This window comes from Nothobranchius furzeri, chromosome 18 (genome assembly GCF_043380555.1).
Source record: "Nothobranchius furzeri strain GRZ-AD chromosome 18, NfurGRZ-RIMD1, whole genome shotgun sequence".
Taxonomy (NCBI): Eukaryota; Metazoa; Chordata; class Actinopteri; order Cyprinodontiformes; family Nothobranchiidae; genus Nothobranchius; species Nothobranchius furzeri.
Genome location: NC_091758.1, coordinates 33,395,303 through 33,420,306, shown reverse-complemented (window position 1 = coordinate 33,420,306; position 25,004 = coordinate 33,395,303). Strand labels below are relative to the sequence as shown.

General features: G+C 42.5%; 3 protein-coding genes across 4 annotated transcripts in view; 1 reads left to right on the top strand and 2 right to left on the bottom strand.

Moving 5' to 3' along the window:
- The first annotated feature begins 2,608 nt into the window (after window positions 1-2,608).
- chrm5a (cholinergic receptor, muscarinic 5a) lies at window positions 2,609-11,083 on the top strand. Of its 2 annotated transcripts, none has more exons than XM_015970255.3 (2): window positions 2,609-2,931; window positions 9,245-11,083. In XM_015970255.3, the coding sequence occupies exon 2, from the start codon at window positions 9,288-9,290 to the stop codon at window positions 10,899-10,901; it is 1,614 nt and encodes a 537-aa protein (XP_015825741.3). In that variant the 5' UTR covers window positions 2,609-2,931; window positions 9,245-9,287; the 3' UTR covers window positions 10,902-11,083. The 2 variants fall into 2 exon arrangements, with proteins under 2 accessions (XP_015825741.3, XP_015825742.3); XM_015970256.3 differs by having other exon boundaries at window positions 2,609-2,935.
- Window positions 11,084-11,846: 763 nt separating this feature from the next.
- zgc:194887 (fibrinogen-like protein 1-like protein) lies at window positions 11,847-14,647 on the bottom strand. The gene is made up of 3 exons (XM_015970257.3): window positions 14,200-14,647; window positions 13,930-14,090; window positions 11,847-13,213 (listed from the first exon to the last, which is right to left on the bottom strand). Exons 2-3 carry the CDS (start codon window positions 14,072-14,074, stop codon window positions 12,519-12,521), a joined length of 840 nt encoding a protein of 279 aa, XP_015825743.3. The 5' UTR covers window positions 14,075-14,090; window positions 14,200-14,647; the 3' UTR covers window positions 11,847-12,518.
- Window positions 14,648-17,252: 2,605 nt separating this feature from the next.
- The window catches only part of LOC107392443 (KATNB1-like protein 1), a 42,528-nt gene continuing 34,776 nt past the window's right edge, over window positions 17,253-25,004 (bottom strand). Inside the window, exons 3-11 of the mRNA XM_070546636.1 lie at window positions 24,320-24,393; window positions 23,477-23,514; window positions 23,116-23,392; window positions 22,930-23,045; window positions 22,795-22,845; window positions 22,632-22,721; window positions 17,689-17,793; window positions 17,523-17,616; window positions 17,253-17,452 (exon numbers count right to left, since the gene is read on the bottom strand). Of these exons, the coding sequence (XP_070402737.1) occupies window positions 17,399-17,452; window positions 17,523-17,616; window positions 17,689-17,793; window positions 22,632-22,721; window positions 22,795-22,845; window positions 22,930-23,045; window positions 23,116-23,392; window positions 23,477-23,514; window positions 24,320-24,393 (899 nt within the window). The 3' untranslated portion in view covers window positions 17,253-17,398. The remainder of the gene's footprint in view (window positions 17,453-17,522; window positions 17,617-17,688; window positions 17,794-22,631; window positions 22,722-22,794; window positions 22,846-22,929; window positions 23,046-23,115; window positions 23,393-23,476; window positions 23,515-24,319; window positions 24,394-25,004) is intronic.

Genomic DNA, 25,004 nt, shown 5'->3' with positions numbered 1-25,004 from the left:
ACCTTATCACGATCAGAACTTGGAAGACCCGTGATGACACCAAACACAGTAAAGTTCCTTAAGTCTTTATTGGATGTGGCGTTACCAGAGGAGGGCGAGGCTGGAGACAGAGTCAGAGAGGAGGCATGAGTCAAAAACCAGAACGAGGCGAAGCAGGTAAATGGAGCAGGCTAGAGAAGGGGTCAAAGACAGGCGAGGGTCGAGATGGCAGGCAGAGTCCTAGGCAGGGGTCAGGCGTGAAAATGAGGTCCGGAGGCTGTGATCAGGCAAGGTGCAAGGCTGGAAAATCTACTGACTACGAGCGTTCAGTAATCTGGCACTGGTTGGAGAGCAGGCTGGGAGTTAAATAGCAGAGGGAGCAGGTGTGTGGGATGAGCTGATGACAGGAACAGGTGAGATGAATGAAGTTGATGAGGTGCAGGCTGAGGTTGCTGTGGAGGCAGCAGAGGAGGGTGTAAGACTGGGAGTCATGACACAACTCCAAACTTGTCAGCCTCTGATTGGCTGTCCAAACCATAACAACTAAACTTTAAAACTAAAACATGCTGAGAGATTAGTGAGTTCTAGAGAATCGCTCAGACCGGCCATCTGTAGCAAAAACTCTGCAACCATCAAAGATTTTGACACGTCGTCAAAATTCTTTTTGCACCTACGAAGCTGAGACAGCAAACACTTCCTGCAGAACGAAGCTTATTTTGTTAAATTCCTTAAGAGTTATTCCTGAGACGCAAGCTGATTCCAACCTGTGCTGCCTGTTGACAACTCTGGACTGGAGAAGTCGGTGCTTGCGGTCAATCTACCGGACCTGGGTGCCCCGAGGTCATCCGACCTCTCTGACCTTCTGATCCGTGACGAGGGTCATCAAATGGGCCATTCCCATCTGTACCGGGTCGGGTTGGGCCGGGTAGCGTAGGTTGTTTACATATCTGGGTGGCCTGGTATTTTTCCGGGCAAACCAAGGCTCATTCTCAGCCCTCTTCTCGAGGGGGTCTGCTTCAGGCCGACCAGGGCCAACACACCCACTGCTGACAGCAAATTCACACCTTCCATTAGAGCAAGCCTCTGATTGGTGGGTAGAATCAGCCCACATGGGCTTAAGACAAGGATGTGTGGAATCAACCGGGCCAGGCTGGTGCCGACTGGGGCTACCCAGCCCGGGCCGACCCGGTACAGATGGGAATGGCCCAAAAGGGTGAGGTAGAACACAGAGATTGCATCTGAATGTAATTTTGATGATAACCACTTTATAGCTTAGAGCAAACCTAATTCTTTTCACCAGAACTCCACTTATTTTGAGAAGGAAGCTCTGACTGATATCACATTCACACATAGGTGCCTTCAGCACATTTAGTTACATGCACTCACAGTAAATGCTTAATTAGTCATGTTTTAAATTGTTTGTAAAATAAATTCTTACTTGTATAAACTTGACTCTTTCTTGAAGTAACAAGAAGTGTGGTTGATCACTGAAAAAGCAAAGAACCTAGATCTTCTTAATTAAATCCTAGAATCTTCTGATTAATTGCAACGAAGACCTCGCAGGTTAATATTTTATATTTATATAGAATATTACATCTTCGTGGTCATAACAGATAAAATCATCAATTTGCCTCGGCTACAGGGATTTAGTGCAACAAGTTTCACCTAAGAGACTTAGGACTGTTTTAGGACTTGCCAGTAAGAGATTATCAACTTGAAATAAACTGTTCCCTCAAGTCTTCAGACTTTTAATTAAAAATATTTGTCAGAGCCACAATTTTAGTGAGGAAAATGTTTCTGGTTTACAGCAGGTTGTTTTTTTTTCTTTTTTCTCCAACTCCGGTTTCTTAAACGAGAAGTGCTGCACAGATCAGCATCCATCATCTGGATTAAAACACAGGGTTAAGACTTTACACTTGAGAACATATGCACACACACACACACACACACACACACACACACACACACACACACACACACACACACACACACACACACACACACACGGGTCACTATATAAAAACAAACATCTGTCACTCCAGCGGTCTGCTTATCAGGCCCAGCCATGTCAGCTCTCTCCTGTGCGAGTACAAAGGTGGCGGTGGCGGCGGCGGCGGCGTGGTGCGGCGTGGGTTTGTTGAAAGCCTTGAAGCTCCAGCCTCACAGACTTGCAAGTTGTGACAATCTGAGTGTTTCCAAGCAAGAACACAGTCCAGGACTTGTTTGAATTAGTGTTACTGATCACCACCCACAGTGCTTCTTCAACGCACTACTGCCCCAGCCAACACCCCACCTCTCCCCCTACTGTAGTTTTCACTTCATGCTCACTGTGCCAAAACATGATGAACAAATTCAACCCTATGGGAATTCCTCCTCCCAGCTTGCTAGCGTCAGCTACATCTGTGTCTTTCAGCCAGAATGCGTCCAGCAGCAGCAGCAGCAGGGACTAGGCTCAGATATCGGGCTGTCTCTCAGTGACATTCTGCTTCAGCCTACTGTAGAGGCAGCACAGATCTTCTCTTCTCTGCTCCGTGGAAGAGAAAGTTCCCTTCTGTTCTTTGGTACCTGAGCAGAATCATCTCTAATTCACGAGGAACGCTACTGTTCAACTTGAGATACTTTTCTCATTCGGACAAACGGAGCTGAGCGGGAATTGATGCTGCGCTCGACACACTCGGTGCTTTCTGGTGTCCACCCTGTCCTTCGTTCTCCTCCTCCTCCTCCTCCTCTGCCTCTTTGCTCAGACTGGATCTTTCTGCTATGCAAGGGGTCAAGTCAGCAGGATGTCTTCTCCACCAGACCTCTCCTCAGCTTTGTTCTGATCGCGTTCCTTGGTGAAGCACTTAACCCAGAGGCTTCCCAGGCAAAACAAAGGGATTAACAATGAACTTTGCTTCCACTGACGGGTGGCGTTCAACAAAACTGAAGCCTGAGATCCAATCAAAGACAAGTGTGAGTACGTTAATATTTGGTTTTCTTGTTTGACATTAGCTAAAGAAATGTTTTGATTGAGTGTAGAGTTTTTGATTACTGTACTAAGGCGTGACCTGGATTCAAAGGGGAAAACGTATGCACACAAGAGCAAAACTGAGAGGTCTAAACATGTATTTTTAATGAAGCCTTTTACTCTAATGAACACAGCAGAAGATGTGCATGAGCCGGTCTCTTCAAAACACTTCACCTAAACCACATTTTCCATTTTTTTAAACTATGACTTGATCTTATTTTTTGACAAAACTGAGCATTTTTAATAATTTCTGAAAGTGAAACCTTTGTAATGATTTAATAAATGTATTTTTAAAAGCATGTTCTGCCTTTTGTGAGTCTCATCATGTTGTGGTGACCTTCTCCCACCTCTCACATATTTCTGAGAACACTTAATCTGTCTCTAACGCACCCGGTTTTCACCACTAATGAGTCTAATGTGTATTTTTGCACATTTTAGAATTTGTGCAAAATCTTTTTTATTTATTTCTGTAAATTTAAAACAAATTTAAAAAAATATGTCCAGAATCAATATTTTGCTGAACTGCAGGGTCTCACATCCCTCTCTTTGATTAAGTGGAAAGGACAATAAGGTGAGGGATTAAGCAGTGAAGCGTGATTTTAACGAGTCCCTCCAGCCCCCACGGGTCTTTTGAGGTGTTGCGGCAAAAACGGTTCTGTTTCTCCTCAAAAACAACCCTGGAAGTCACTAAGGAGTAATGGTTTGGTGGGTCTGAAAGCACAGCCACTAGACTGTGGACGAGTCAGTCCTCTATCAATGTGTGTGTGGATTTTACGTCTGGCTTTTGTTTTGCAGACAAATGTTTTATCAGCTTAGGGAAAATTAGGCCAGCTGAAATGGAAATGAAGGCAAACATAGACCGTAATTTAAAAGATGTTTAGAGCAACGACACAAACGAGTTTAACAATCATCCTAACAATAAGGTGTTAATGAAGTGTTTTAGTTGCTCATAAAACAAAAATACTGGAGGCTTTTGTGTGTTTGATTTCATTACCTTCAGCAGCTGCCAAATCCCTATGGCTTCCAGAAGCAGACCATAATATCAGTCCAATGATCTTATTCATCATCTCTCATCAGAGAAAAGCTTTATTACAAAAAATCTGGTGGAAAAAAGCTTATAAATGCATTCATGTCAGCTGTCTTTATTAAAATAGGCACTCACTCTGATCTGTTTTGGTTTTATTTCACTGTTTTTGCCTGCAGCACTATGGTTTGAGCAGCTTTTTATACCTGTAATGTTTCTCTATCATGGCCTGATGCATAAATATCTTTTTTTCGGAACCACGCATGTGCTGGGATTTTAACCACGGGTCAGTGCGCTGACTACAGGAGACTCTACTATCGTGCCAAGGAGCTCTGGGCTGATTTGCATATCATTCATGCTCATCACACAGACACATATGTTGTCTTTTGGCTCCTTCGCTTTGACTCTCCTCTCTGTTCTTCTGCTCATTTTCATCTTTCCCTTGAGTTTGCTGGTGATTCTGTCTGTGACTGTTTTTGCTGTGCAGATCAGTCGTGCAGTGACTGAGGGTGTGTGTAATAGAAGGTTACCGGTGACTGTGGGGCATTACGAAGGCCATTGTTAGGGTGCAACAGAATGGGGGCAGTAATGGCCAGGTGCCAAAGAATCTGAAGCCAGCTTTCAGCACCCAGCATGGAGACTCAGGAGAGATTTGTGCTACACAACCTGTCCTCACCCACAAACTGGAACCCATTAACTATGCGATCAGGGAGCATCACTTATGCATACAGAGCTATTTCAAAGGGAAAGCTGATACTCTCTCAATGTATAGGTAATGAGGGAAACTCAGTTTACTTTTCTGGAAGTCCAAAGAGAGCACCAATGTTTGTAAAAGATTCTCAACAATGGATTCTATAATCACAAAAAATACAATCATTATCCCTTTATTGCTTTCTGAGTAATAACAACTGCTAAAAACTGAACAGAAGTACTTTTATCTGCCCATTTTTGGTCTGGCCAGTTTTCCCATCATTTGGTAAACATGAAATCAAACAGCCTCCTTAAAAAAAAGTCTCAACCACTAACCAAATTCACAAAGTTCCGAATGTGATCGTTTAATGTGGCCTGTGTATATACTGTGTATACACACACACACACACACACACACACACACACACACACACACTACTTTATTGGGTACACCTGTTCAACTGCTCATTAGCGTGAATTACTAATCAGCCAATCACATGGTGGCAACTCAAGACATTTCGGCATGTTGGCATGGTCAAGATGATCTGCTTTAGTTCAAACCGAGCTTCAGAATGGGGAAGAAATGGGATTTAAGTGACTTTGAACGTGGCATGGTAGACAGGCTGGTCTGAGTATTTCAGAAACAGCTGATCTTCTGGGATTCCATGCTGTAGTTCTCTTTTAAAACACAGAGCAGTTTTGTCTACCTATTTTCCCGCTACATTTCGTTTGCGGCTGCAAACTTCCTTAGGCTGACGCTGATGGTGGCGTCACTTCCTTCTCCGTTTATTCGCGGGCAGCAGAGGACTTCTGGGATTGTCATGCACAAAGATCTCCAGATCTCAGAATCTCATGAACTTTCTATAAGTCTCTCTAATTCTCTCTAAAGCTCCAAAAATCACTCTAAAACTCTCCTGATCTCACCAGATCTCCAAATCTTTCTCAGAATCTCCTGAAATCTCTTTGTCTCTCTAGGTCTCTCCAATTCTCTCCCCAAATCTCTCTAAATTTACATGAATCTCTAAACCTCCCCAAATGTCTATCCCTCCAGTTTTTTCTCTAAAACTATTTCTGTTTAAATCTGCCCAAGTCTCTTTAAATCTCTCTCTCTCCAAAATTTCCTAAATCTCCCTAAACCTTTCTCCATATCTCTTTAAGTACTGATTACATGATTTAATGTTTTAATTAAAAATTTTACTTTTTTGGGACGTGTGGAGGTCAAAGACAAAATATTTGAAGTTAACTTAGTTAAAAACAAGGCAAATTTTAAAATAGATGTCTGCCAACAATACACTTTTGGGTCCTCTGAAAAACAAAGAAGTCTGTTACGGACTTAGAGCGGGACGTCAAGGTATTAGAAACTTTTTCAACCTGCTCAGCAGGAATCTTTAGACTAAAAGAGGCGAGAACTGTACTTTGTCCTGCAGGAGAAAGCCAAAGGGTCCTTCGTCCGAGCTTGAAACACCAGACTCTACGACACAGATGCTCCAACATCCTTTCTCTTTAACCCGGAGAAGTCATCTAATGAAAGAACACAAATAGTCTGCCTTCGTCTCCCAGATGGCCAGTTATCCACAGATCCAGTCAAGATTAGGAAGCAAGCAGTGGAGTTCTACACTAGTTTCTTCAGAGTGGAGCCCTGTGATGCAGACAGTGTCAAAGAGCTGCTGCAGGGGCTTCCTCACCTGAGTTCAGCAGACCAGGAGATCTTGAATGCAGATGTAACTCTGGACAACCTCACAGCTGCTGTTGTCCAGATGGCATCAGGGAGGAATGGTCACCTGCTGACTTCTTCAAGCACTTCAGGAGCTGTTTGAGACTGGACCTTCTGGATGTCTTCAAAGATTCTCTTTAGAGAGAAATACTTCCTGCCTCATGTAGGTGTGGCGTTCTTTCTCTGCTGCTAAAGAAAAGAGATTTTACATAACTGGAGACCAGTCTTTCTGTTGTGATCAGACTATAAAATCTTTTCCAAGCTTTTATCAAAAAGACTTAAGGTTTGCAACAGTTTTTTTAAATTTTCTTTTGACCAATCTTACTGCACTCCACAATAGTCAATGTTGGACAATTTATTTTTAATGAGGTGCGTGTTTGATGTCAACTATATCATGTTGATGTAGGCACATTTCCATTCACCAGGAAAAGACTTTGGACTGCATTGGTCTTGGTTTCCTTTTCTCTACACTGTGAGATTCTGGTGTGGTTTATGCACATCATCAGGATCTTTGGCTCTAATTGTATTTGTAGTGGTGCTGTCCATGGTGCTGAATGAAGTGAATGAGGATACTTCCTCCTTTTACTTAGGTCCAGTCTGCTAAATTGATCTTGAATCTACAATTATTTTATGTCTATCTTCTATGGAAGCACATATTTGCCAGTTTTGACTCAAATGAAATGAAGCAGTAAAAAAAGCAGTTTAAAGGATTTCTCATTCTTTTTATTTATGACTCAAAATTGGCAGTTTTATTGTGAAAATGAAAAAGCATTTCTGCTACTGCATTTTAAATTGAAATATGGTTCATATTCCTTCCATAATTTTCATGAACACACACACACATTTATCCAATTTGCAATTCTCAAAATTATAATTTCTGATGAAAAGAAGTCCAACTGTATGTTGCCTGTTGGTGTGAGAATACCGCCCATATATCAATATTGGCCCTTTACAGCTGTGATTTTTTCTTCTTCTTCTAAATCCAACAATGAAATTACAAATGTAATCTCAACCACTGAGGGAACATTTCCAGCATGACACGCTACAGCAAACTGGGATGTTATTTGTGTTGACTGTGAACTGCCACTGGAACTCATGGCAACCACCCATTGTTGAGGTTATTTTTAAGTGTGAAAGGTGACTGCTACCAGCTTAGTTCACTATGAGCAGATATAAATTAAATCAGATAAGCTCTCAAATTCTGAAAAACCTCAAGACAGATCTCCATCTCTCAAACTGCTTGAGATATTTGTCATATTAGAATAAAATTTATTTAATCTATGAGGAAACAAAATAACAGAAATGTTTCTTTTCCAGATTCACCTGAAGCACATTTTAAAAAAAACTGCTGATGACACATCCCCCGTGAGAATCGGAGTTATTTTGAGGGACTTGTTACGTTTATTTGAGTAACTGTTCTCTGAAGCTGTGCTGATATATAATTTCCTTCAGCAGAATTTTGATTAAAACACTCCAACCAGGCAGCTCTGTTTGAGTTGGTGGATGAAGTGTGCTTGAAAGGCAATTTCCTTGAGATGGTGCTGTTTAATGTGTGAAGCTATCTCCGGCTGCACATTTCCAAAACATGGAGGATTTAGTTTGTACAGGTTATGGTAGACGCACGCCACAGTTTCTTTGGCTATTTTCAGTCATTTAGAGGTTTTTTATGTTATTTATTAACATATTTTCGGAGGATAAAACCACTTGAGATGAATCATCTCAATATAAATATATATATATATATATATTGAGAATCATCTCTCTCTCTCTCTCTCTCTCTCTCTCTCTCTCTCTCTCTATATATATATATATATATATATATATATATATATATATATATATATATATATATATATATATATATATATATATATATATATATATATATATATATAGAGAGAGAGAGAGAGAGAGAGAGAGAGAGAGAGAGAGATGATTCTCAATATATATATATATATATATATATATATATATATATATATAGAGAGAGAGAGAGAGAGAGAGAGAGAGAGATGATTCTCAATATATATATATATATATATATATATATATATATATATATATATATATATATATATATATATATATATATATATATATTGAGAATCATCTCAATATATATGTGTGTGTGTATGTATATATGTATGATTTTCAGCTACAGCTCCATTGTAATTATCTGTACAGCATTTGTACTTTAAAACATCTTCAAAAAATAAAGAAGCGCCTAAACTTGTAAATATAATGCTTGTAGAAACAGATGTTTTCAACATAGTTTATCTGCATTCAGTTCCATTTGTGGAGACTTTTAATGGCTTTTGTTCTGGTTCAGTTATCAAATTAGATATCTTTAATTTAAAATTTCATCAGTAACAATTTTACATTTACTTCAAAAACATTTTCACTGGCCTTTGAAAAAGTGATACGGCTGTCATTTACTGTACTCATAACAATGAAATGACATCCTAGTCCTAAACTGTCCAGGAATGTCTCCTTAAGTGTTGATTTACACCACTGATGTGACCTGAGACGGCACTGATTGCAGCCACATGTAAATAGCACATGTCCCCATCTAGTGGGGAAAGAAGGGAAGGAACTTTATTTAGAATCAGCTCAAAACAAACAAGTCAACTGTGCTTAGTTTGTCAGAGTATTATAACAATAAATGTGTGGAGTAACCAGGTAGGTAGGTTTTAACATAGCATAGTCTGCCTCCAGAGGGTTAAACGTTTTCCGCTTTTTTCATCCATTTAATTTGTGACACATGGATAAATGCAAATTCATGCAATTTATTTTGAAGGAAAAAATAACCAATTTCTCTATCTTTTTGCAGAATACCTTTCTGGAAATGACACATCTACGCACATTTGCTATGGATGGATTCCACTAAAAAAAGAAAGAGGACCATGGAAGGAGAAAACATGGTTAACTCCACGATGAACAGCAGCGTGATGGAATTCCAACTAGTCACTCACAGTCTCTGGGAGGTAATCACCATTGCCACTGTGTCAGCCATTGTCAGCCTCATCACCATTGTGGGGAATGTTCTTGTCATGCTCTCCTTCAAAGTCAACAGCCAACTGAAGACAGTGAATAACTACTATCTGCTGAGTCTGGCAGCTGCTGACCTCATCATTGGTGTTTTCTCCATGAATCTGTACACCTCTTACATTCTGATGGGCTACTGGGCCTTGGGGAACCTTGCCTGTGACCTGTGGTTGGCACTGGACTATGTAGCTAGTAACGCCTCAGTCATGAACCTGCTGGTGATCAGTTTTGACCGATATTTCTCCATCACCAGGCCTCTGACCTACAGGGCCAAACGGACTCCCAAACGAGCTGGAATCATGATCGGTTTGGCTTGGTTGGTGTCTCTGATCCTGTGGGCGCCACCTATTCTTTGCTGGCAATACTTTGTTGGGAAAAGGACGGTTCCTGAGAGGCAGTGCCAGATCCAATTTTTCTCTGAGCCAGTGATAACATTTGGAACAGCGATTGCTGCTTTTTACGTTCCTGTCTCAGTTATGACAATCCTTTATGGTCGGATCTACAAAGAGACGGAGAAGAGGACCAAGGATCTAGCTGAACTTCAGGGAGTCAACTACTCAACAGAATCTGCGGAGACACAGCCCCAGAAGACCATCACCAGATCTTGTTTTAGTTGTAAACTGAGATCAGCTTCACACGATCAGAACCAAGCTTCATGGTCATCGTCCAGCAGGAGCAACGCCAAATCAGCAACTTCTACCAGTGACGAGTGGTCCAAATCAGGTCAGCTCACCACCTTTAACAGCTATGCCTCCTCAGAGGACGAGGAACGACCGGCGTCTCCTGGAGGCCTCGGATCCTCGTTCAGGAACCATGCTGGTGAGGCCAACAAGAGTAAAACAAGCAATGAGAGCAAGCAGCTCAGCAGCTATGCCGAAGACAGTTTCTTCCAGCCACTTCCCAAAAGCAGCTCTCAGAGGAGCAGCAAGTGTGTGTCCTATAAATTTAAACCTGCTTCTAAAGATGCTCACATGGAACTCCAGAGCCAGAGCAAAAACGGAGACACCAAAATGGTGTCCTCAGCGTTCTCCTCGGCTGAGTCCATGAGCGCGCCGTCCACCTCTTTGACGTCTAAACCGATAGATGCTTCTCTGAAAAACCAGATCACCAAGAGGAAGAGGATGGTGCTGATCAAGGAGAAGAAGGCAGCGCAGACTCTCAGCGCCATCCTGCTGGCCTTCATCCTAACATGGACGCCTTATAACATCATGGTGTTGATTTCCACCTTCTGCTCCGACTGCATCCCCCTGTCCCTCTGGCACTTGGGCTACTGGCTGTGCTACGTCAACAGCACCGTCAACCCCATGTGCTATGCTCTCTGCAACAAGAACTTTCAAAAGACTTTCCGCATGCTGCTGCTCTGCCAGTGGAGAAAGAAACGACTTGAGGAGAAACTATACTGGTGTGGGCAGAACCCTGCAGTCAGCTCCAAGCTGACATGAACTAATGTCCAACTTGTATGTTGTACACTTGCACCAACAGACTGGGATTCTTCAACTTGGGTGAATGAATAAGGTGAAGTGTTACGGGTCGATCTGTTATGGACTGACAGGATTGCTGCTACAAGTCTACAGGAAGAAGATTATTACACAGTTTGTGACAGTGTGCATAGATTTACATGTATTTCCCATGAATTTATAAAAATTTTGGGCATCGTGTGTCCATGTATTTTTTTTTTGTTAATTTTTTTCATTTTTTCATTTGCTGCACTTCCATCCAACACACAAAGGTCAGTTTAAACCTTCAGATCTTGTGTTTATAGTATTAATTCCAAAGGGCTAACATAACGGTTTTTAGCTCACTGAAGCCTTACACACAGTAATTTGTCACATCATTAAATGTAGATTCAGCTGCTTACAGTCATTGTGGCGATGCATCAGCTCATCCCAATTTAAGAAATAAAATGTGATTTTTACTGAAAGACCAAGTCAGTCCCAAGTCTTTTTTTATTTATTTTTTGCTTCTGAACTGTATAAATCAGTGTCTAACATCGCTGTAGACATGTAGTCAAAGTGGCGCCCTCTTCAGGTTAAAGGTCTGCACTACATATGAATTAGAATCAGCCCTCGCTATTTGCTAAGAGTCTAAATGTGACATTAGCTTGTACAGTACGACGTTGACCTTGGCATGTGGCTTTAGGCAACTCACGAGTCATCAGTTCAAAACGATGTACTTCAGCGCTGCTTGTCTCTTCCAACAAAGAACCTTCCTTCCTCCCCTTCCTCTCGTGAAGGAGGTGGAGAGAAATCTTCCACCTCAAATGACTGCTGTGAGACAAAGGAGCTAGCATTGTTATTGGCTATACCACAGTCTGTGTCACTGCTGCAGCATCTCCTTTTGGTGCATTTTTCAAACAGGGAATGTGGGCGGAGTAAGACTCTGATAGGGGGGTTGACTTGCTCTTTAATCAAATTATGTCAACTGGTTCCACTAAACCTAGTTGCTCTAATGTTAAGAGTAAAATACATAGTTATACGCTGTTATGGTAAAAGTAAATGTATACTACTATTTACATTTAAAGCAACTAGGTTCAGTGGAACCAGATGAAATAACTTCATTCAACATGTAATGTTTTACAGTGCATAACAAACTTTTGAATTTCTGCTACGTTTCTACCATTGTCAGTGTTTACATCAAGATAACTGGAAGATTTAACATAAAAAAGTAAAAAAAACAGTTTCATTACCTTTAATTCTCAGAATGTTGTTTTTCTTAGGTGTCAAAGTGTTTGTTTCTCTTAATAACTGGAGCTAAATATGTCAAATCTTCACATATTTGAGGGTGGAGGATTTTTGGGAGAAAATGTAATTTTTCTTAATTCTGTGAATATAAGTTATAATGAAGTTAAGAACTGAAAAAAACAAGAAGCCTTCTGATTTGGAGAATAACAAAGATGATACGCGTACACTGAAACAGATCTTTTTTTACGCAGCGTTTCAAGTTTGTGATTGTTTTCAGTATTTTGTGGTCATGAATCATTTCTGAATAAAATGTGATGCATTTAACATCCAGGACGTGGATGCTTTTGCATAAAAAGCCTGAGATGTGGCACAGATTCTTCATAGCTCATCCCTCTTGCCATCTCCACTATAAATAACTTTAACGGTGTCTGACGGTCTCACCATCATCCATGCATACTTGCACAGCTGCTCCTTGTTGCAGTCCTTGTTCCAGTAAATAACATTCCTGCGGTTTAGATTAGCCCCAGCACATGCATCGTACCACCACCCCCCTCCCGCCACACCTTGAAACTCCAGTTTGGCACAGTTCTGGAAGTAGTTGTCGTTATCTCTGTCCTTGGTGGTAAATTTCTGGTTGTCGTGAAGGTAATTCTCTGTGTCCAGGGTCAGAGCGTCCTGGGCTGTGCCCTGAAACAACCCCAGCCTCAGCCTGTATGCTGCTGACTCATCCTCCACCAGAAATGGATCGTACTCCCCCAGCTTGGTGGCGGCGTCTTGATCTACGAGTTTTACTCCAAGTTTATAGTGGGCGGGGCCACGAGTGAGCTGATGGAGGTATTCATTTCCAAGCCAGTGATCACCAGTGACATCACCAAACCCGCTCTTGTACTCATCCCATGTGCGATCAAAATTGACGCTGCTGTTGACGGTGATGTGCTGAAGCACGGTCCAGCCTCCCTCTTGCATAGCACAGTAAGTCACAATGGGGGTGTGATGTGGTCGGATCAGGTAAACCCCATCTCTGGCCTGGCCTGAAGAGGCCATCAGCATTTCATAGCAGTCTCTGGGAACCACTGTTAAACAAGTAAACAGAATCAGGTGTTTATTCACTGATTATTCACCTTGTGATCATAACAACGTTGCTAAAAGATGCTGTAATGAGTTCTAATGAACGTTGCTTTCTGTTTTCGGTCTCACAGCTGACCTCAAAAGTAGAAGAAACATTGCAAAATGAGAGTTTAAATGTGATTAAAATAAACATTTAATAAGGAAGGAAGAAGAACAAGCAGCTAAAATGAATGACAAGGGAAAAGAATTTCTCATGAAGTAAATAGAAATAAACCTGATTTTAACCAAGAGAAACTAAATGTATAAAATGTCTCATTTTTCAACGCGACAGTAGAGTTTGGTGCTTTCTAGCTCATTGTCATCACCTGCATGTGAGAAATGGTCATTTTAGCTTTTTATTTAGAAACAAAAGTCTTTAAAATTGTGCAAATCACAATGAATAAATCCTGTTGCATGAAAGGCCACTCTCGTAAACAATTTTCTGTTTTAATTATATTACTCTTTATGTTAGGATTACTTCCTTCATGCCATAGTTTGACATGAAAACAGCTGTCTGTTTGGTCAGATTACCTCACTTATAATAAGCAAATCTCCTCAAAGAACACCAAGCTATTTCCAACAGTCTGAGGTTTAAAAATGCATCACTGTCCTTTCTGCTTCACGGTCCTTAGTGAAGCAAAATGTGAAAAGTAAAAATGAAAGTGGAAGTCTGAAAAACAACCTTTCATCCCACTGTTCAGGACTGTGTTGTGATCTTCAGGGAGAAGAAGGTGAAGGTTCTCAGCTTGGAGTTGTTCCACGTTAGCTCCACTCACACTCAGCAGCAGTGGAACCACGGCTGACAGCCAACATCTCCACCACGTCATCCTTCGCTCTCGTCTCCTGTCATAACAAACTGAGTTAAATTGCTCCTCATGCAAGAATTTAAGATTGAGTCAACTTACTTTATGATAAACTACAAAATGTGACGGAAGTTAAGTGAAATACTCACAGTGCTGACTTGTAGATCACGAAACAGTCGGTAGATAGGTGTTCTTGTGCTGTGCTCTTTTACACAGGCTAAATAAAAACGCACCAGACTGCAAACATGATTGCAGATTTCAGTGGATTACAGCCTCCGTCTCCTGCCTGGTTATGTCTGGACTTTAGACCCAGGCCCACATTACGATACAGACACAGTGTTATCTGTATCAAGAGAGATAAAGCTGAATGTAAACTCATATCTTTGTCTTACTTTGATCACTTCTGCTGCGGCTTGAGGCTGAAGTTCAGGAAAGAAATAAAAAGGGATGGCCCAGAGCTTCGAAAAGGTGTAGGCCTCACATTCCTCCTAGTTGACTTTTAACCATTTGATTTCTGCCATCTTTGAAAACAGAGAATTGACTGAGAAACATTTCTACAGCATGAACTAGTGCATTTAATGAGTTAAGGAACCTTTTCAGGAATTCTGCTGATTAGAGAGGTCTTACTACCAGGCGTGCAGATAGGGTGGGGGATGGGGGGATCTGACCCCCCCCCCCCCCCCCCCAGATTCAAATCGACCCTGATTTGTCACCCGCACTAAAGCCAGAAAGAAAACAAAATCGAGGTTAAGCGCTTGAAGCTCCTGTATCCAATTACATTGAATGCAGCATGACGTAAACAAACACCGACTCCAGAGGCACCAAAGTGGTTGCTGCTAGGATGCAGGATGAAGTGAAAAAGGCAAGCAACGATTACTGCGTATTTAAAAAAGACCAACAATGTAGGCCTAAGTAGGCGGGACCGATCTGTCCGTTTATGCATGTTGGTTCTAGTTTCAGTACATTGTTGTCAGTGTTGGGACTTACTCGTTATAAACGCCAAAGCCTCATTGCTGACTTTAACAAGTCTCATCTACAAATACGATCCCTCATGAAGTTACTACTTTACATCAGAAGATAGTGGAGATGTGTAACCTTCAGGCTGAGCAAAGTTTGGGAGTTTTTAGAGTTTGAAAAATGCTTCCGGCCGTGAGGCTCCCAGTCGGGGAGAGGAGGAGATGTGGCCAACATGGAGAGCGCAAATATTAGATAAAATGTATAATTGCCAGCAGGTCTGGTCTTTGTTGACTGATCACTTTGTCTGGTAATGACTGACTCTGATTATGAAGCAAAATATTGACTGATGAAGAAATTCACTCATCCAGCTGGGAAGATTGACGCCGCTGCAGCATCAGACAGCTGGTGCTGCATGAGAGGTGTGTGGAGTTTACAAGCTCCAAACGTTGGGTTTGATGTTGGTTTAACCCTCTCTGGGACATGATGGATGTAGAAATGATGGTAAAAACACCGCTAACGTGACAGACGTAGCGACAATGTAAAAAAAGTCTATAAAAAGGGGCGTTATGTATGGAAGTCAAAGTGTGCCACATAATCATAAAAAAAGTAAAATATAAAATTTAAAAAGAGCTTTAAATATGTATATATAAATAAAAACTTTCCAAATATAATGAAAATGTCTAAATAACGTAAAAATACGAAGGAACATCTGTTGGTCAGGCTGAAAAGTTTGGGAACTACTGCTCTAAGTGATAAGTGAATTTCATTTTTTAAATATATTTTATTTGCCGTTTTTTAGGGCTTTTATGTTTTCTGTAAAGATTGGTGTGCTGAAAATCATTTGATGTTTTGCATAAAGCATGAGGTTTTGGTTAGTAACTGATTGGGAGAAAAACAAACGACTGATTTAAATAGTGGGGCGCCTCTGTCAGTGCGCCCCAGGGCAGCTGTGGCTACATCGTAGCTCATCACCATCAGTGTGTGAATGTGTGTGTGAATGGATGAATGATACACTGTAGTGTAAAGTGCTTTGGAGTCCTTACTCTGAGAGGCGCTATACAAGTGCGGATTATTTATCATTTATAGTGTTGGTCAGGCAGAGCTTTGTTGCCAGCGTTCCGCTGTATAATGGCTTCAAATACATATTTAAAAGTGTTCGTTTTTACGTAAACCATTGGATGAAATTACACAAACTGACTGAGCTCTAGTTAAGGCGCTTGCAATAGTTTGTGTATGTGTATGTGCGCGCGCGTGTGTGTGTGCGTGTGTGTGTGCGTGTGTGTGTGCGTGCGTGTGTGTGTGTGTGTGTGTGTGTGTGTGTGTGTGTGTGTGTTTGGGGGAGGGTACATTGGAACTTTGCCCCCGAGTTTTAAAATCCTATCTGTGCCCCTGCTTACTGCCAGTTCTTTTCACAGAGTTCATCATGTGACCAGACCGGTGGTGCCTCCAGAAAGGTTTCATGGGGGCCCAGTGAAAAATCTGGGGTGGCACACCAAACTGTTTCCTGTGGTAATTTTGGAACTGCTTGTAGAAGTCACACCATTCCCATCAACCGATGTAATTAATTAAGGGTGCTCATATCTAGGTGATGAGCTGGAAAGCAAGGCTTTCAATTTACTGCCCAGTCCTCCCCTATGGTCATGAGCTTTGGGTAATGACCGAAAGAACAAGGTCGCGGATACAAGCGGCTGGAATGAGTTTTCTCCGCGGGGTAGCTGGGCTAAGCCTTAGGGATAGGGGCAGAGCTTGGACATTCGGGAGAGACTCGGAGTAGAACCGCTGCTCCTCCATATCGCGAGGAGTCAGTTGAGGTGGTTTGAGCATCTTGTTAGGATGCCTCCTGGATGCCTCCCAGAGAAGTGTTCCAGGCATGTCCTGCCAGCAGGAGTCCCCCTGGTTGATCCAGGACACGTTGGAGAAAGTACATCTATGAACTGGCCCAGGAACGCCTTGGTGTCTTGCCGGTGGAGCTAGTGGAGGTGGCCAGGGAGAGGACAGTCTGGAACTCCCTAGTTGGGATGCTGCCCCCGCGACCCAGACCCAGATAGACGGAAGAAGACGAAACGAGACCATCAAGGTGGGGGGATGCAGTTTTATATGAGTCTCTCTCTTGTTTGTGTTTAAAAATTGCTAAAACTGATTATGTTCACACTAAAACACACATTTAGTGTTTATTTTTCAGATTATTTCCCCCAGAAAAACTTACTATAAATTCATTAATAAATAATCTGTCCCAAAAGTGTCACATAGAACTATGTATTTTTATTTAATCACTAAAGAAATAAAATAATCCATTTAGCACAATAAGAAAACGATATGACAACACACAGCGTAATATTTATGAGAACACAACTTCATGTTTGTGTTGAGGCTGAGGACAGAAAAATGACTTCATGGTGATCTTGACTGTTGCTGGTTAAGTTGAAACAAAAAGGACTCCACAACCTAAAAAGGGAAAATAAAGATTGTGAGAATTTGAGAACTTTCTTTGAACCTTTAATGTTTTCTGTCTCACTTTGGCTTTGTCTCCTGCTGCTCCCGGAACAGTCTTTAGGAGAGGTTCCTGGTTCCACAACTCCCATAACTGTTGATTAAAAACCTGAAAATTTCTTTAAAACAACATAAAATAAAATAAAATAAAAGCTATGAGTTTTTTTTATTATTCATAAAATGGCATTTACTCATCCAGCTGAGGCTGAGTCGATCCACTCAAGCCACTCGCCTCAAGTTCCTTCCGCCAGTGATCTAAAACAGAACTTATCCACTCCAAACCAACAATCAGGTACCTACAAAAACACAAACAATCGGAACAATTAAGTAGTGACATCCGTACAGATTTGAGTTTCTTGTGTTGCCACGTTACTCTCAACTTCCTTATCCCAGAGGTGAGCTAGAAGAAGAGCAAACCGCCCCAGGTTCTCCGTGCGGGTTGCTGCTTTGACTCTCTCACCCTCTCCGGGTAAGGCAGCTGCGTGTTCCTGCAGCTTCTCTAATAGGTCACCTGGTGCAAGATGCTCAAAGGACTCGTCGTAGCCACAAGCATGGGATCTTGTTTCCCCAGCGAGAGCAGCCATGTATGGCGCTCAGCCACTGTAGCCACGACCAGCTCCCTCTTCACCACGACAGATCGGCTCAGCGTCCGCATCACTGCAGACGCTAAACCAATTTGCCTGCCGATCTCCCGATCCCTCCTACCCTCACTCGTGAACAAGGCCCCGAGATACTTAAACTCCTCCACTTGAGGTAGGACCTCTCTCCCGACCCGGAGTTGGCAAGCCACCCTTTTCCGGTCGAGAACCATGGTCTCAGATTTGGAGGTGCTGATCCTCATCCCAGCCGCTTCACACTCGGCCGCGAACCTACCCAGCAAGAGCTGAAGGTCAGAGCTATATGAAGCTAGGAGGACCACATCATCCGCAAAAAGCAGAGACGAGATTCTCCTGCCACCAAACTCGACACACTCCACACCACGGCTGAGCCTAGAAATCCTGTCCATAAAGGTAATGAACAGAACCGGTGACAAAGGGCAGCCCTGGCGGAGTCCAACCCTCACCGGGAACAAGTCCGACTTACTACCAGCTATGCGGACCAAACTCAAGCTCCTCTGGTAAAGGGACTGAATGGCCCTTAACAAAAGGCCACCCATCCCATACTCCTAGAGCGTCCCCCACAGGGTGCCCCTGGGGACACGGTCATAAGCCTTCTCCAAATCCACAAAACACATGTAGATTGGTTGGGCAAACTCCCATGCCCCCTCCATCACCCTTGCAAGGGTATAGAGCTGGTCCACAGTTCCACGGCCAGGACGAAAACCACATTGCTCCTCCTCAATCTGAGATTCAACTATCGATCGGACCCTCCTCTCCAGTACCTTGGAGTAGACCTTTCCAGGGACGCTGAGGAGTGTGATCCCCCTATAGTTAGAACACACCCTCAGGTCTGATCCCCGGACAAGGAAACTGGTTTTTGGACATGGAACGTCACTTCGCTGGCGGGGAAGGAGCAGGAGCTTGTGGCAGAGGTTGAGTGGTACCGGCTAGATATAGTCGGACTCACCTCTACACATAGCATTGGCTCTGGAACCCAAGCCCTTGAGAGGGGTTGGACACTCTCCTTTGCTGGAGTTGCTCTGGGTGAGAGGCGGAGGGCTGGGGTTGGCTTTTTGTTAGCCCCAAGACTCTCTGCCTGTGTGTTGAGGTTTACCCCGGGGGACGAGAGGGTAGCTTCCCTGCGTCTTCGGGTCGGGGAACGGGTCCTGGCTGTTGTTTGTGCTTATGGGCCAAATATCAGTTCAGAGTACCCACCCTTTTTGGAGTCCCTGGGACGAGTGCTAGATAGTGCTCCATCAGGGGACTCCATTGTCCTGCTGGGTGACTTCAATGCTCACGTGGGCAATGACAGCATTACCTGGAGGGGTGTGATTGGAAGGAACGGCCCGCCTGATCTGAACTCGAGTGGTGTTTCATTATTGGGCTTCTGTGCAAGCCGCAGTTTGGCCATAATGAACACCATGTTCGAACATAAGGATGCCCATCAGTACACTTGGTACCAGGGCAGCCTAGGTCGCAGGCCGATGATAGACTTTGTAGTCATATCATCTGACCTGTGGCCGTATGTTTTGGACACCTGAGTGAAGAGAGGAGCGGAGCTGTCAACTGATCACCAGCTGGTGGTGAGTTGGATCAGATGGCAGGGGAAGATGCCGTGTAGACCTCGCAGACCGAAACGCATTGTGAGGGTCTGCTGGGAACGCCTGGCAGAAGAAACTGTCAAGACGGTCTTCAACTCCCACCTCCAGCAGAGCTTTGACCGCGTCCCGGGAGCAGTGGGGGACATTGACTCCGAGTGGGTCTTGTTCCACTCTGCGATTGTTGAGGCGACTGTTGCTAGCTGTGGTCGCAAGGTGGCCGGTGCCAGTTGTGGTGGCAACCTCCATACCCACTGGTAGACACCAGAGGTTCAGGGAGCCGTCAGGGTGAAGAAGGAGGCCTACAGGGTGTAGCTGGTCTGTGGGTCTCCGGAGGCAGCAGACAGGTACTGTATAGTCAAGCGGGGTGCAGCAGTGGCAGAGGCAAAATCTTGTGCGTGGGAGGAGTTTGGTGAGGCCATGGAGAAAGTCTATCGATCGGCTCCAAAGAGGTTTTGGCAAACTGTACGGCGCCTCAGGAGAGGAAGGCAGCAACTTGCTCACACTGTTTACAGCGGGGATGGGGAGCTGCTGACATCAACTGGGGCTATAGTCGGACGGTGGAAGGAATACTTTGAGAAGCTCCTCAATCCCAATCAATCAGCGTTTCCTGACCCATGTAACACAAGCTTTTCAACAGTGACAAAACCACACAAATAAACATAGCAGAATCACTCAAAGGACGTGACAAACTCACACACATAAATGTATTTACCTTTAAATCTCAAACAGTTAATCTCTTGCAGTTTTAGCTGTGGCTTTGCTATAGACACATAGACTTTGGATGGCAAGGGAGAGTAGCATCCCAGGTGGGGGACGGGGGTATCCCTGTCTGCTAAATAGGTAGGGGCAGTGTCCCCAGGTGGCGAATAATGAGATTGCCCTCGTTTTCCACCCAGACAGAAAATAATAGTTTTTTGAATAATTAATTAATGAATTAGAACCAACACGAAGTGGACAATTCTAATAAAGCCTGGCTGGCTTCTGCCAATGTGCAGGGTTTGGTAAATTCAGTGCTTTAAGAGCTCAATATATATATATTACCTCTACTTATGACCAATAAGCTGTAATACTCTATCTAAATATAGAATATTAACCCTGCTTTGTCTTTACTGTGTTTATCAGAAGATTCTAGGATTCTTTATTTATTAGGGGATTGTACACACTTCGTCTTGATTCAGAAAACAGTCAGGTTTATAAAAGTAAGAATTTATTTGACCAACAATTAAAACATGACAAGTTAACTAAGCATTTACTGTGATGGATGGAACTAAATGTGATGTATGAACCTATGTGTGAATGTGATGTTAGTCAGAACTTCGTATCTAGGAGACCTGAGTTCTGGATGTAAAATAATTAGGTTTGTGTTAAGCTATGAAGTTGATTGTCATCAAAACCACATCAGACGCAATCTGTCATGTCTACTTCACCCGTTTTTGGAGACCCTCTTGCTGGATCCGAAGGTCAGGAAGGTCAGATGACCTCTGGCACCGGAGGGCTGTAGAACACCGTGGCACCGACCCTTCAGTCCAGAGACGTCTCGGGTCACGACAGACGGATGGAACCGCGCGTCTCTGGTGGACTCTTAAGGAGTCTAAACAACATCAGTTCATTCTGCAGGAACTGTTTGCTTTATCAGCTTCGCATGTGCAAAAAGGTTTTGAGGACGTGTCAAAAGCTTTGGTGGTTAAAGAGGTGTTGCTTCAGGTGGCCGGTCTGAAGCTTTCTCTAGAACTGAGGAAAAAACCTGAGTAATCTGGTTTTAATGTTCTCATGTTATGACTGTGTAGCCAACCAGAGGTTGACAAGTTTGAGGAATATTACCAAGAATCTAAGAGACATGCCTTCTTTGATACCGGAGGCTCTGATCTGGGTAAAAGACTATTTATGTGTCATGGGTTTAACTTTACCTTACTTTGTTCTTGTGTGAGTGCAAATGGTGATGACCTTGTCAAGTAAACATGCAATCAATCAATGTAATCACAACATAACATTCATTTCAACCTTCAATCATTGAGCACAGATTAATGAAAGCATTTCATTATATTAAATATCATAAGTAGCAAGAAACAAACATTTATTTACTGATTATCTTGCTTATAAGTTTTAGAAGTTCATATTTAATTTTAAATCTTCTTTCTTCTGTGAAGCAAGGAGTCTTGGGCCCTGTCCACACGTAGCCGGGGATCTGCCAAACGTAGATATTTTTCTACGTTTTGGCCTATCATCCACACAAAAATGGAGTTTTTTCACACAAAAACTGACCTTTTTAAAAACTCCAGCCAAAGTGAAGATCTGCGTTTTCTCCGTTTTGGGTGTCTGCGTGTGGACAGACAAAACTGGAGTTTTAAGGTCCGCAACGTCACTTTCCGCGACAAAAAAATGCTGACATCACGTGTGCGACCTTTGTTAGCCGACAGCATGGATGCCCTCAGAGCTGCACTCGCTTTATCAATTGTCCAAGTGCTTTTTGCTTGTTTGTTTTTGCAAGCGGAATTACTGCTCCTTGCGGAAGACGAAAAGTTACACTGACTGGATACAATTCGGGGGAAGTACTGCCGCCTACAGGTCTGGCATGTCCTTAACAACGTATTTATCCGGGTACGTGTGGACAGAGTTTTTTTTTTAAACGAGTTGGTGTGGATGCAAGTTTTTGTAGGGGCGGATATTCATTTTTTTTAAAACCCGGCTACGTGTGGACTAGACCTTAGATAAAAGGATGCTCTGTGAGGGACCTTGGAAGGAACATTTATACTGACACTTCATTATCTATGTCAGAGCTGCAGGCTCTGAGCTCCAGTTGGTGTGATGGAGGCAGGCTGATTTAGAGGGGACACATACAGTCTCGTGTCTCCTTTTTGACAAGATGTTGGATGGTCAAACAGTACCTAAAAACTGACCATTGCTGGATGTTACAATAACAAAAGGAAGACTCACTCTTCGTACGGTTTGCTGAGTACTTGCCTCACTAGAGGAAAGAGATCAACACAACTCCCAATGGTAACCCTGGGTGAGTCTTCATTAATGCTGCAAATAAAAATACATACTTAACTTATTTTGTTGACCGTGTTTTAAAATGTTTGAATGACAAAAGATTTACCATTTGCTAATTAGTGGAAGGAAATCAACAACCACACCAGTGTCTTGGATTCTGTAGAGAATAAATAACTTCACTTTGAAAATCCAGGAAAAACACAGCATGGAGCATGTTTGACAACAACTCTGTGGTACGTACTTCACAATGTAAGTCAACAGCTCTCCCATATTTCTTTGCCACAACGTCAAAGCCACCTTTAGTCTTAGATTTCTTCCAAATAGTACATCAGCCATCATGTTGTGATCCCTACGAAGCTGAAAAAGCAGTTCTGTTCAGATATTTTATAAAACAAATTCACGAAAGACAAAGGGTTATGATAGTTGCCTCATTGAGTGTGTTGCAGTCAGTCTGCTCAGAACCAGTTTGACCGCTAAATTCATTATTGTTGACATTTTGTGGGAACTCGTGTGGGTGGCGGGAGAAGAATTCCTGCTGTGCGTTCTGTGAGAATCTTGTCTCGTTATTCCTGGTTGCTGCTTCTGAATTCCTCCCCGATCCGAGGTGTTTCCGTCGAACTGCCGTCATGTGATGGGTCTTCCTCTTACATGATACAACCCGCTTCACTCTCCCTGGGTTGTTACCATAGCGACTCCCTGGATTCCTGGACAGGGCAAAATACTTCAACATCATTGGATAAAACTACAATAATAACAAAGAAAAGAGACAGTAATCAGCAATAAAATACCTCTTTTTGTTGAACTGCTCGCGTTTATCGGATTCTACCTGTCGTAAAAATATAACTGAATGTTAATACTTTGGACTGATTCAGCAAGCAATTTGTGGAGGTTCTTGTGGGGCTGCCATTGCTGCAGTGACATTGTCAATGGTTCATTCATTCTGCTGTCATTCTAAACTGGCTCAGTGATAGCATGAATACCTGGATAGATCATGTTTGATGGGGGTCTCCAGTAACCGATGAAGATATATTAAATTAATACCAACAAGCAGGTGACTGATTCAGGTTTACGTGGATCAGCAGGAATGTGCGTTCAGCTGCAGCAGGTGAAATGTCTGTAATTAAAGTGAAATTGGTTTAATCCATTGTTTAAACATTACTGGGTCACCCTGATCAGCTTGTTTGGACTAAATATTAATTAAAAATCAATAAAATGTAATTGTTTTGAATGTGTGTCATTTTAAAAATGAAAGTAACGAGAAAATGGGTTATGCAAACTCTGCCTTGAGCAAATGCACCCTCCTCAGAGAACGTCCAAATGCAGCAGCGATTCCTTCATTTCCTACTTAGACTCATAAAAGAAAGGCAGTTATCTTCAGAAATAAAAACATTTTATTTAAATAAAATATCACAATGGTGGGCACCCAAGGGAAACAAAGAGGAGGCCTGCTTCACACACAGTGCCTGCGGCTGTCTATCTGAAAACTGTCACTGCAGTAATGGCGGCATCTCAACTTCCAGTTGTTTCACTACATGTTCTAGAAAAAAAACTAAAATGTTCAAAAATTGATTTCAATTACATTATATTACAGAGCTAACCTCATTAGTGTTTCTCCTAAAAGCATAGCTTACTCTGTACTGTGTTGCTTCATAATGAAAGTCACGGTTGTGGCTTTCATCATCTTCACTGTTGGACTCCATCCAATCTGAGATGAAAAGATGTTTTTAGCTTAAAAAGAAGAATGTGTCCACAGAGACACTAAGTAAATAATCTGATATATATTAAAGAATTGAACAACACTGATGTCAACAACATTTAAAGAAGGGGAGATGAGGAGTTGCTGTCCTCTAGTGGCCAAAGCTGGTACTAAGCATTAAAGCCATTTAGAAGAGGATATTTGGCCTCATAAGAGTTTCTGGTTTTGGGGGGTGCTGAAACACTCCTATATCTATATCCAGCTCCCCCTAAAGTTTTTCATTTGTTTACTTAATTATCCATCTATTATGTTTTACTGTTTGTGGTTATTTTTAAGTAACCAGTATTTGAATACAATTACAGTTCTTAATTACCATTTGTTTATTGACTAAATAGATTTCTACAAGACTTAGAAAATACACTTGTTCTGTGTGTATTGTTTCATTGAAAGACTAAGAAATGTCGTCCTCCGCTGACAAAAATATAACACTCTGATTTGCAACGTTAGAGATGTTAGAGAAGGGAGGATGGGGAGTTTCTGCCCTCGTGTGTGTGTGTGTGTGTGTGTGTGTGTGTGTGTGTGTGTGTGTGTGTGTGTGTGTGTGTGTGTGTGTGTGTGGA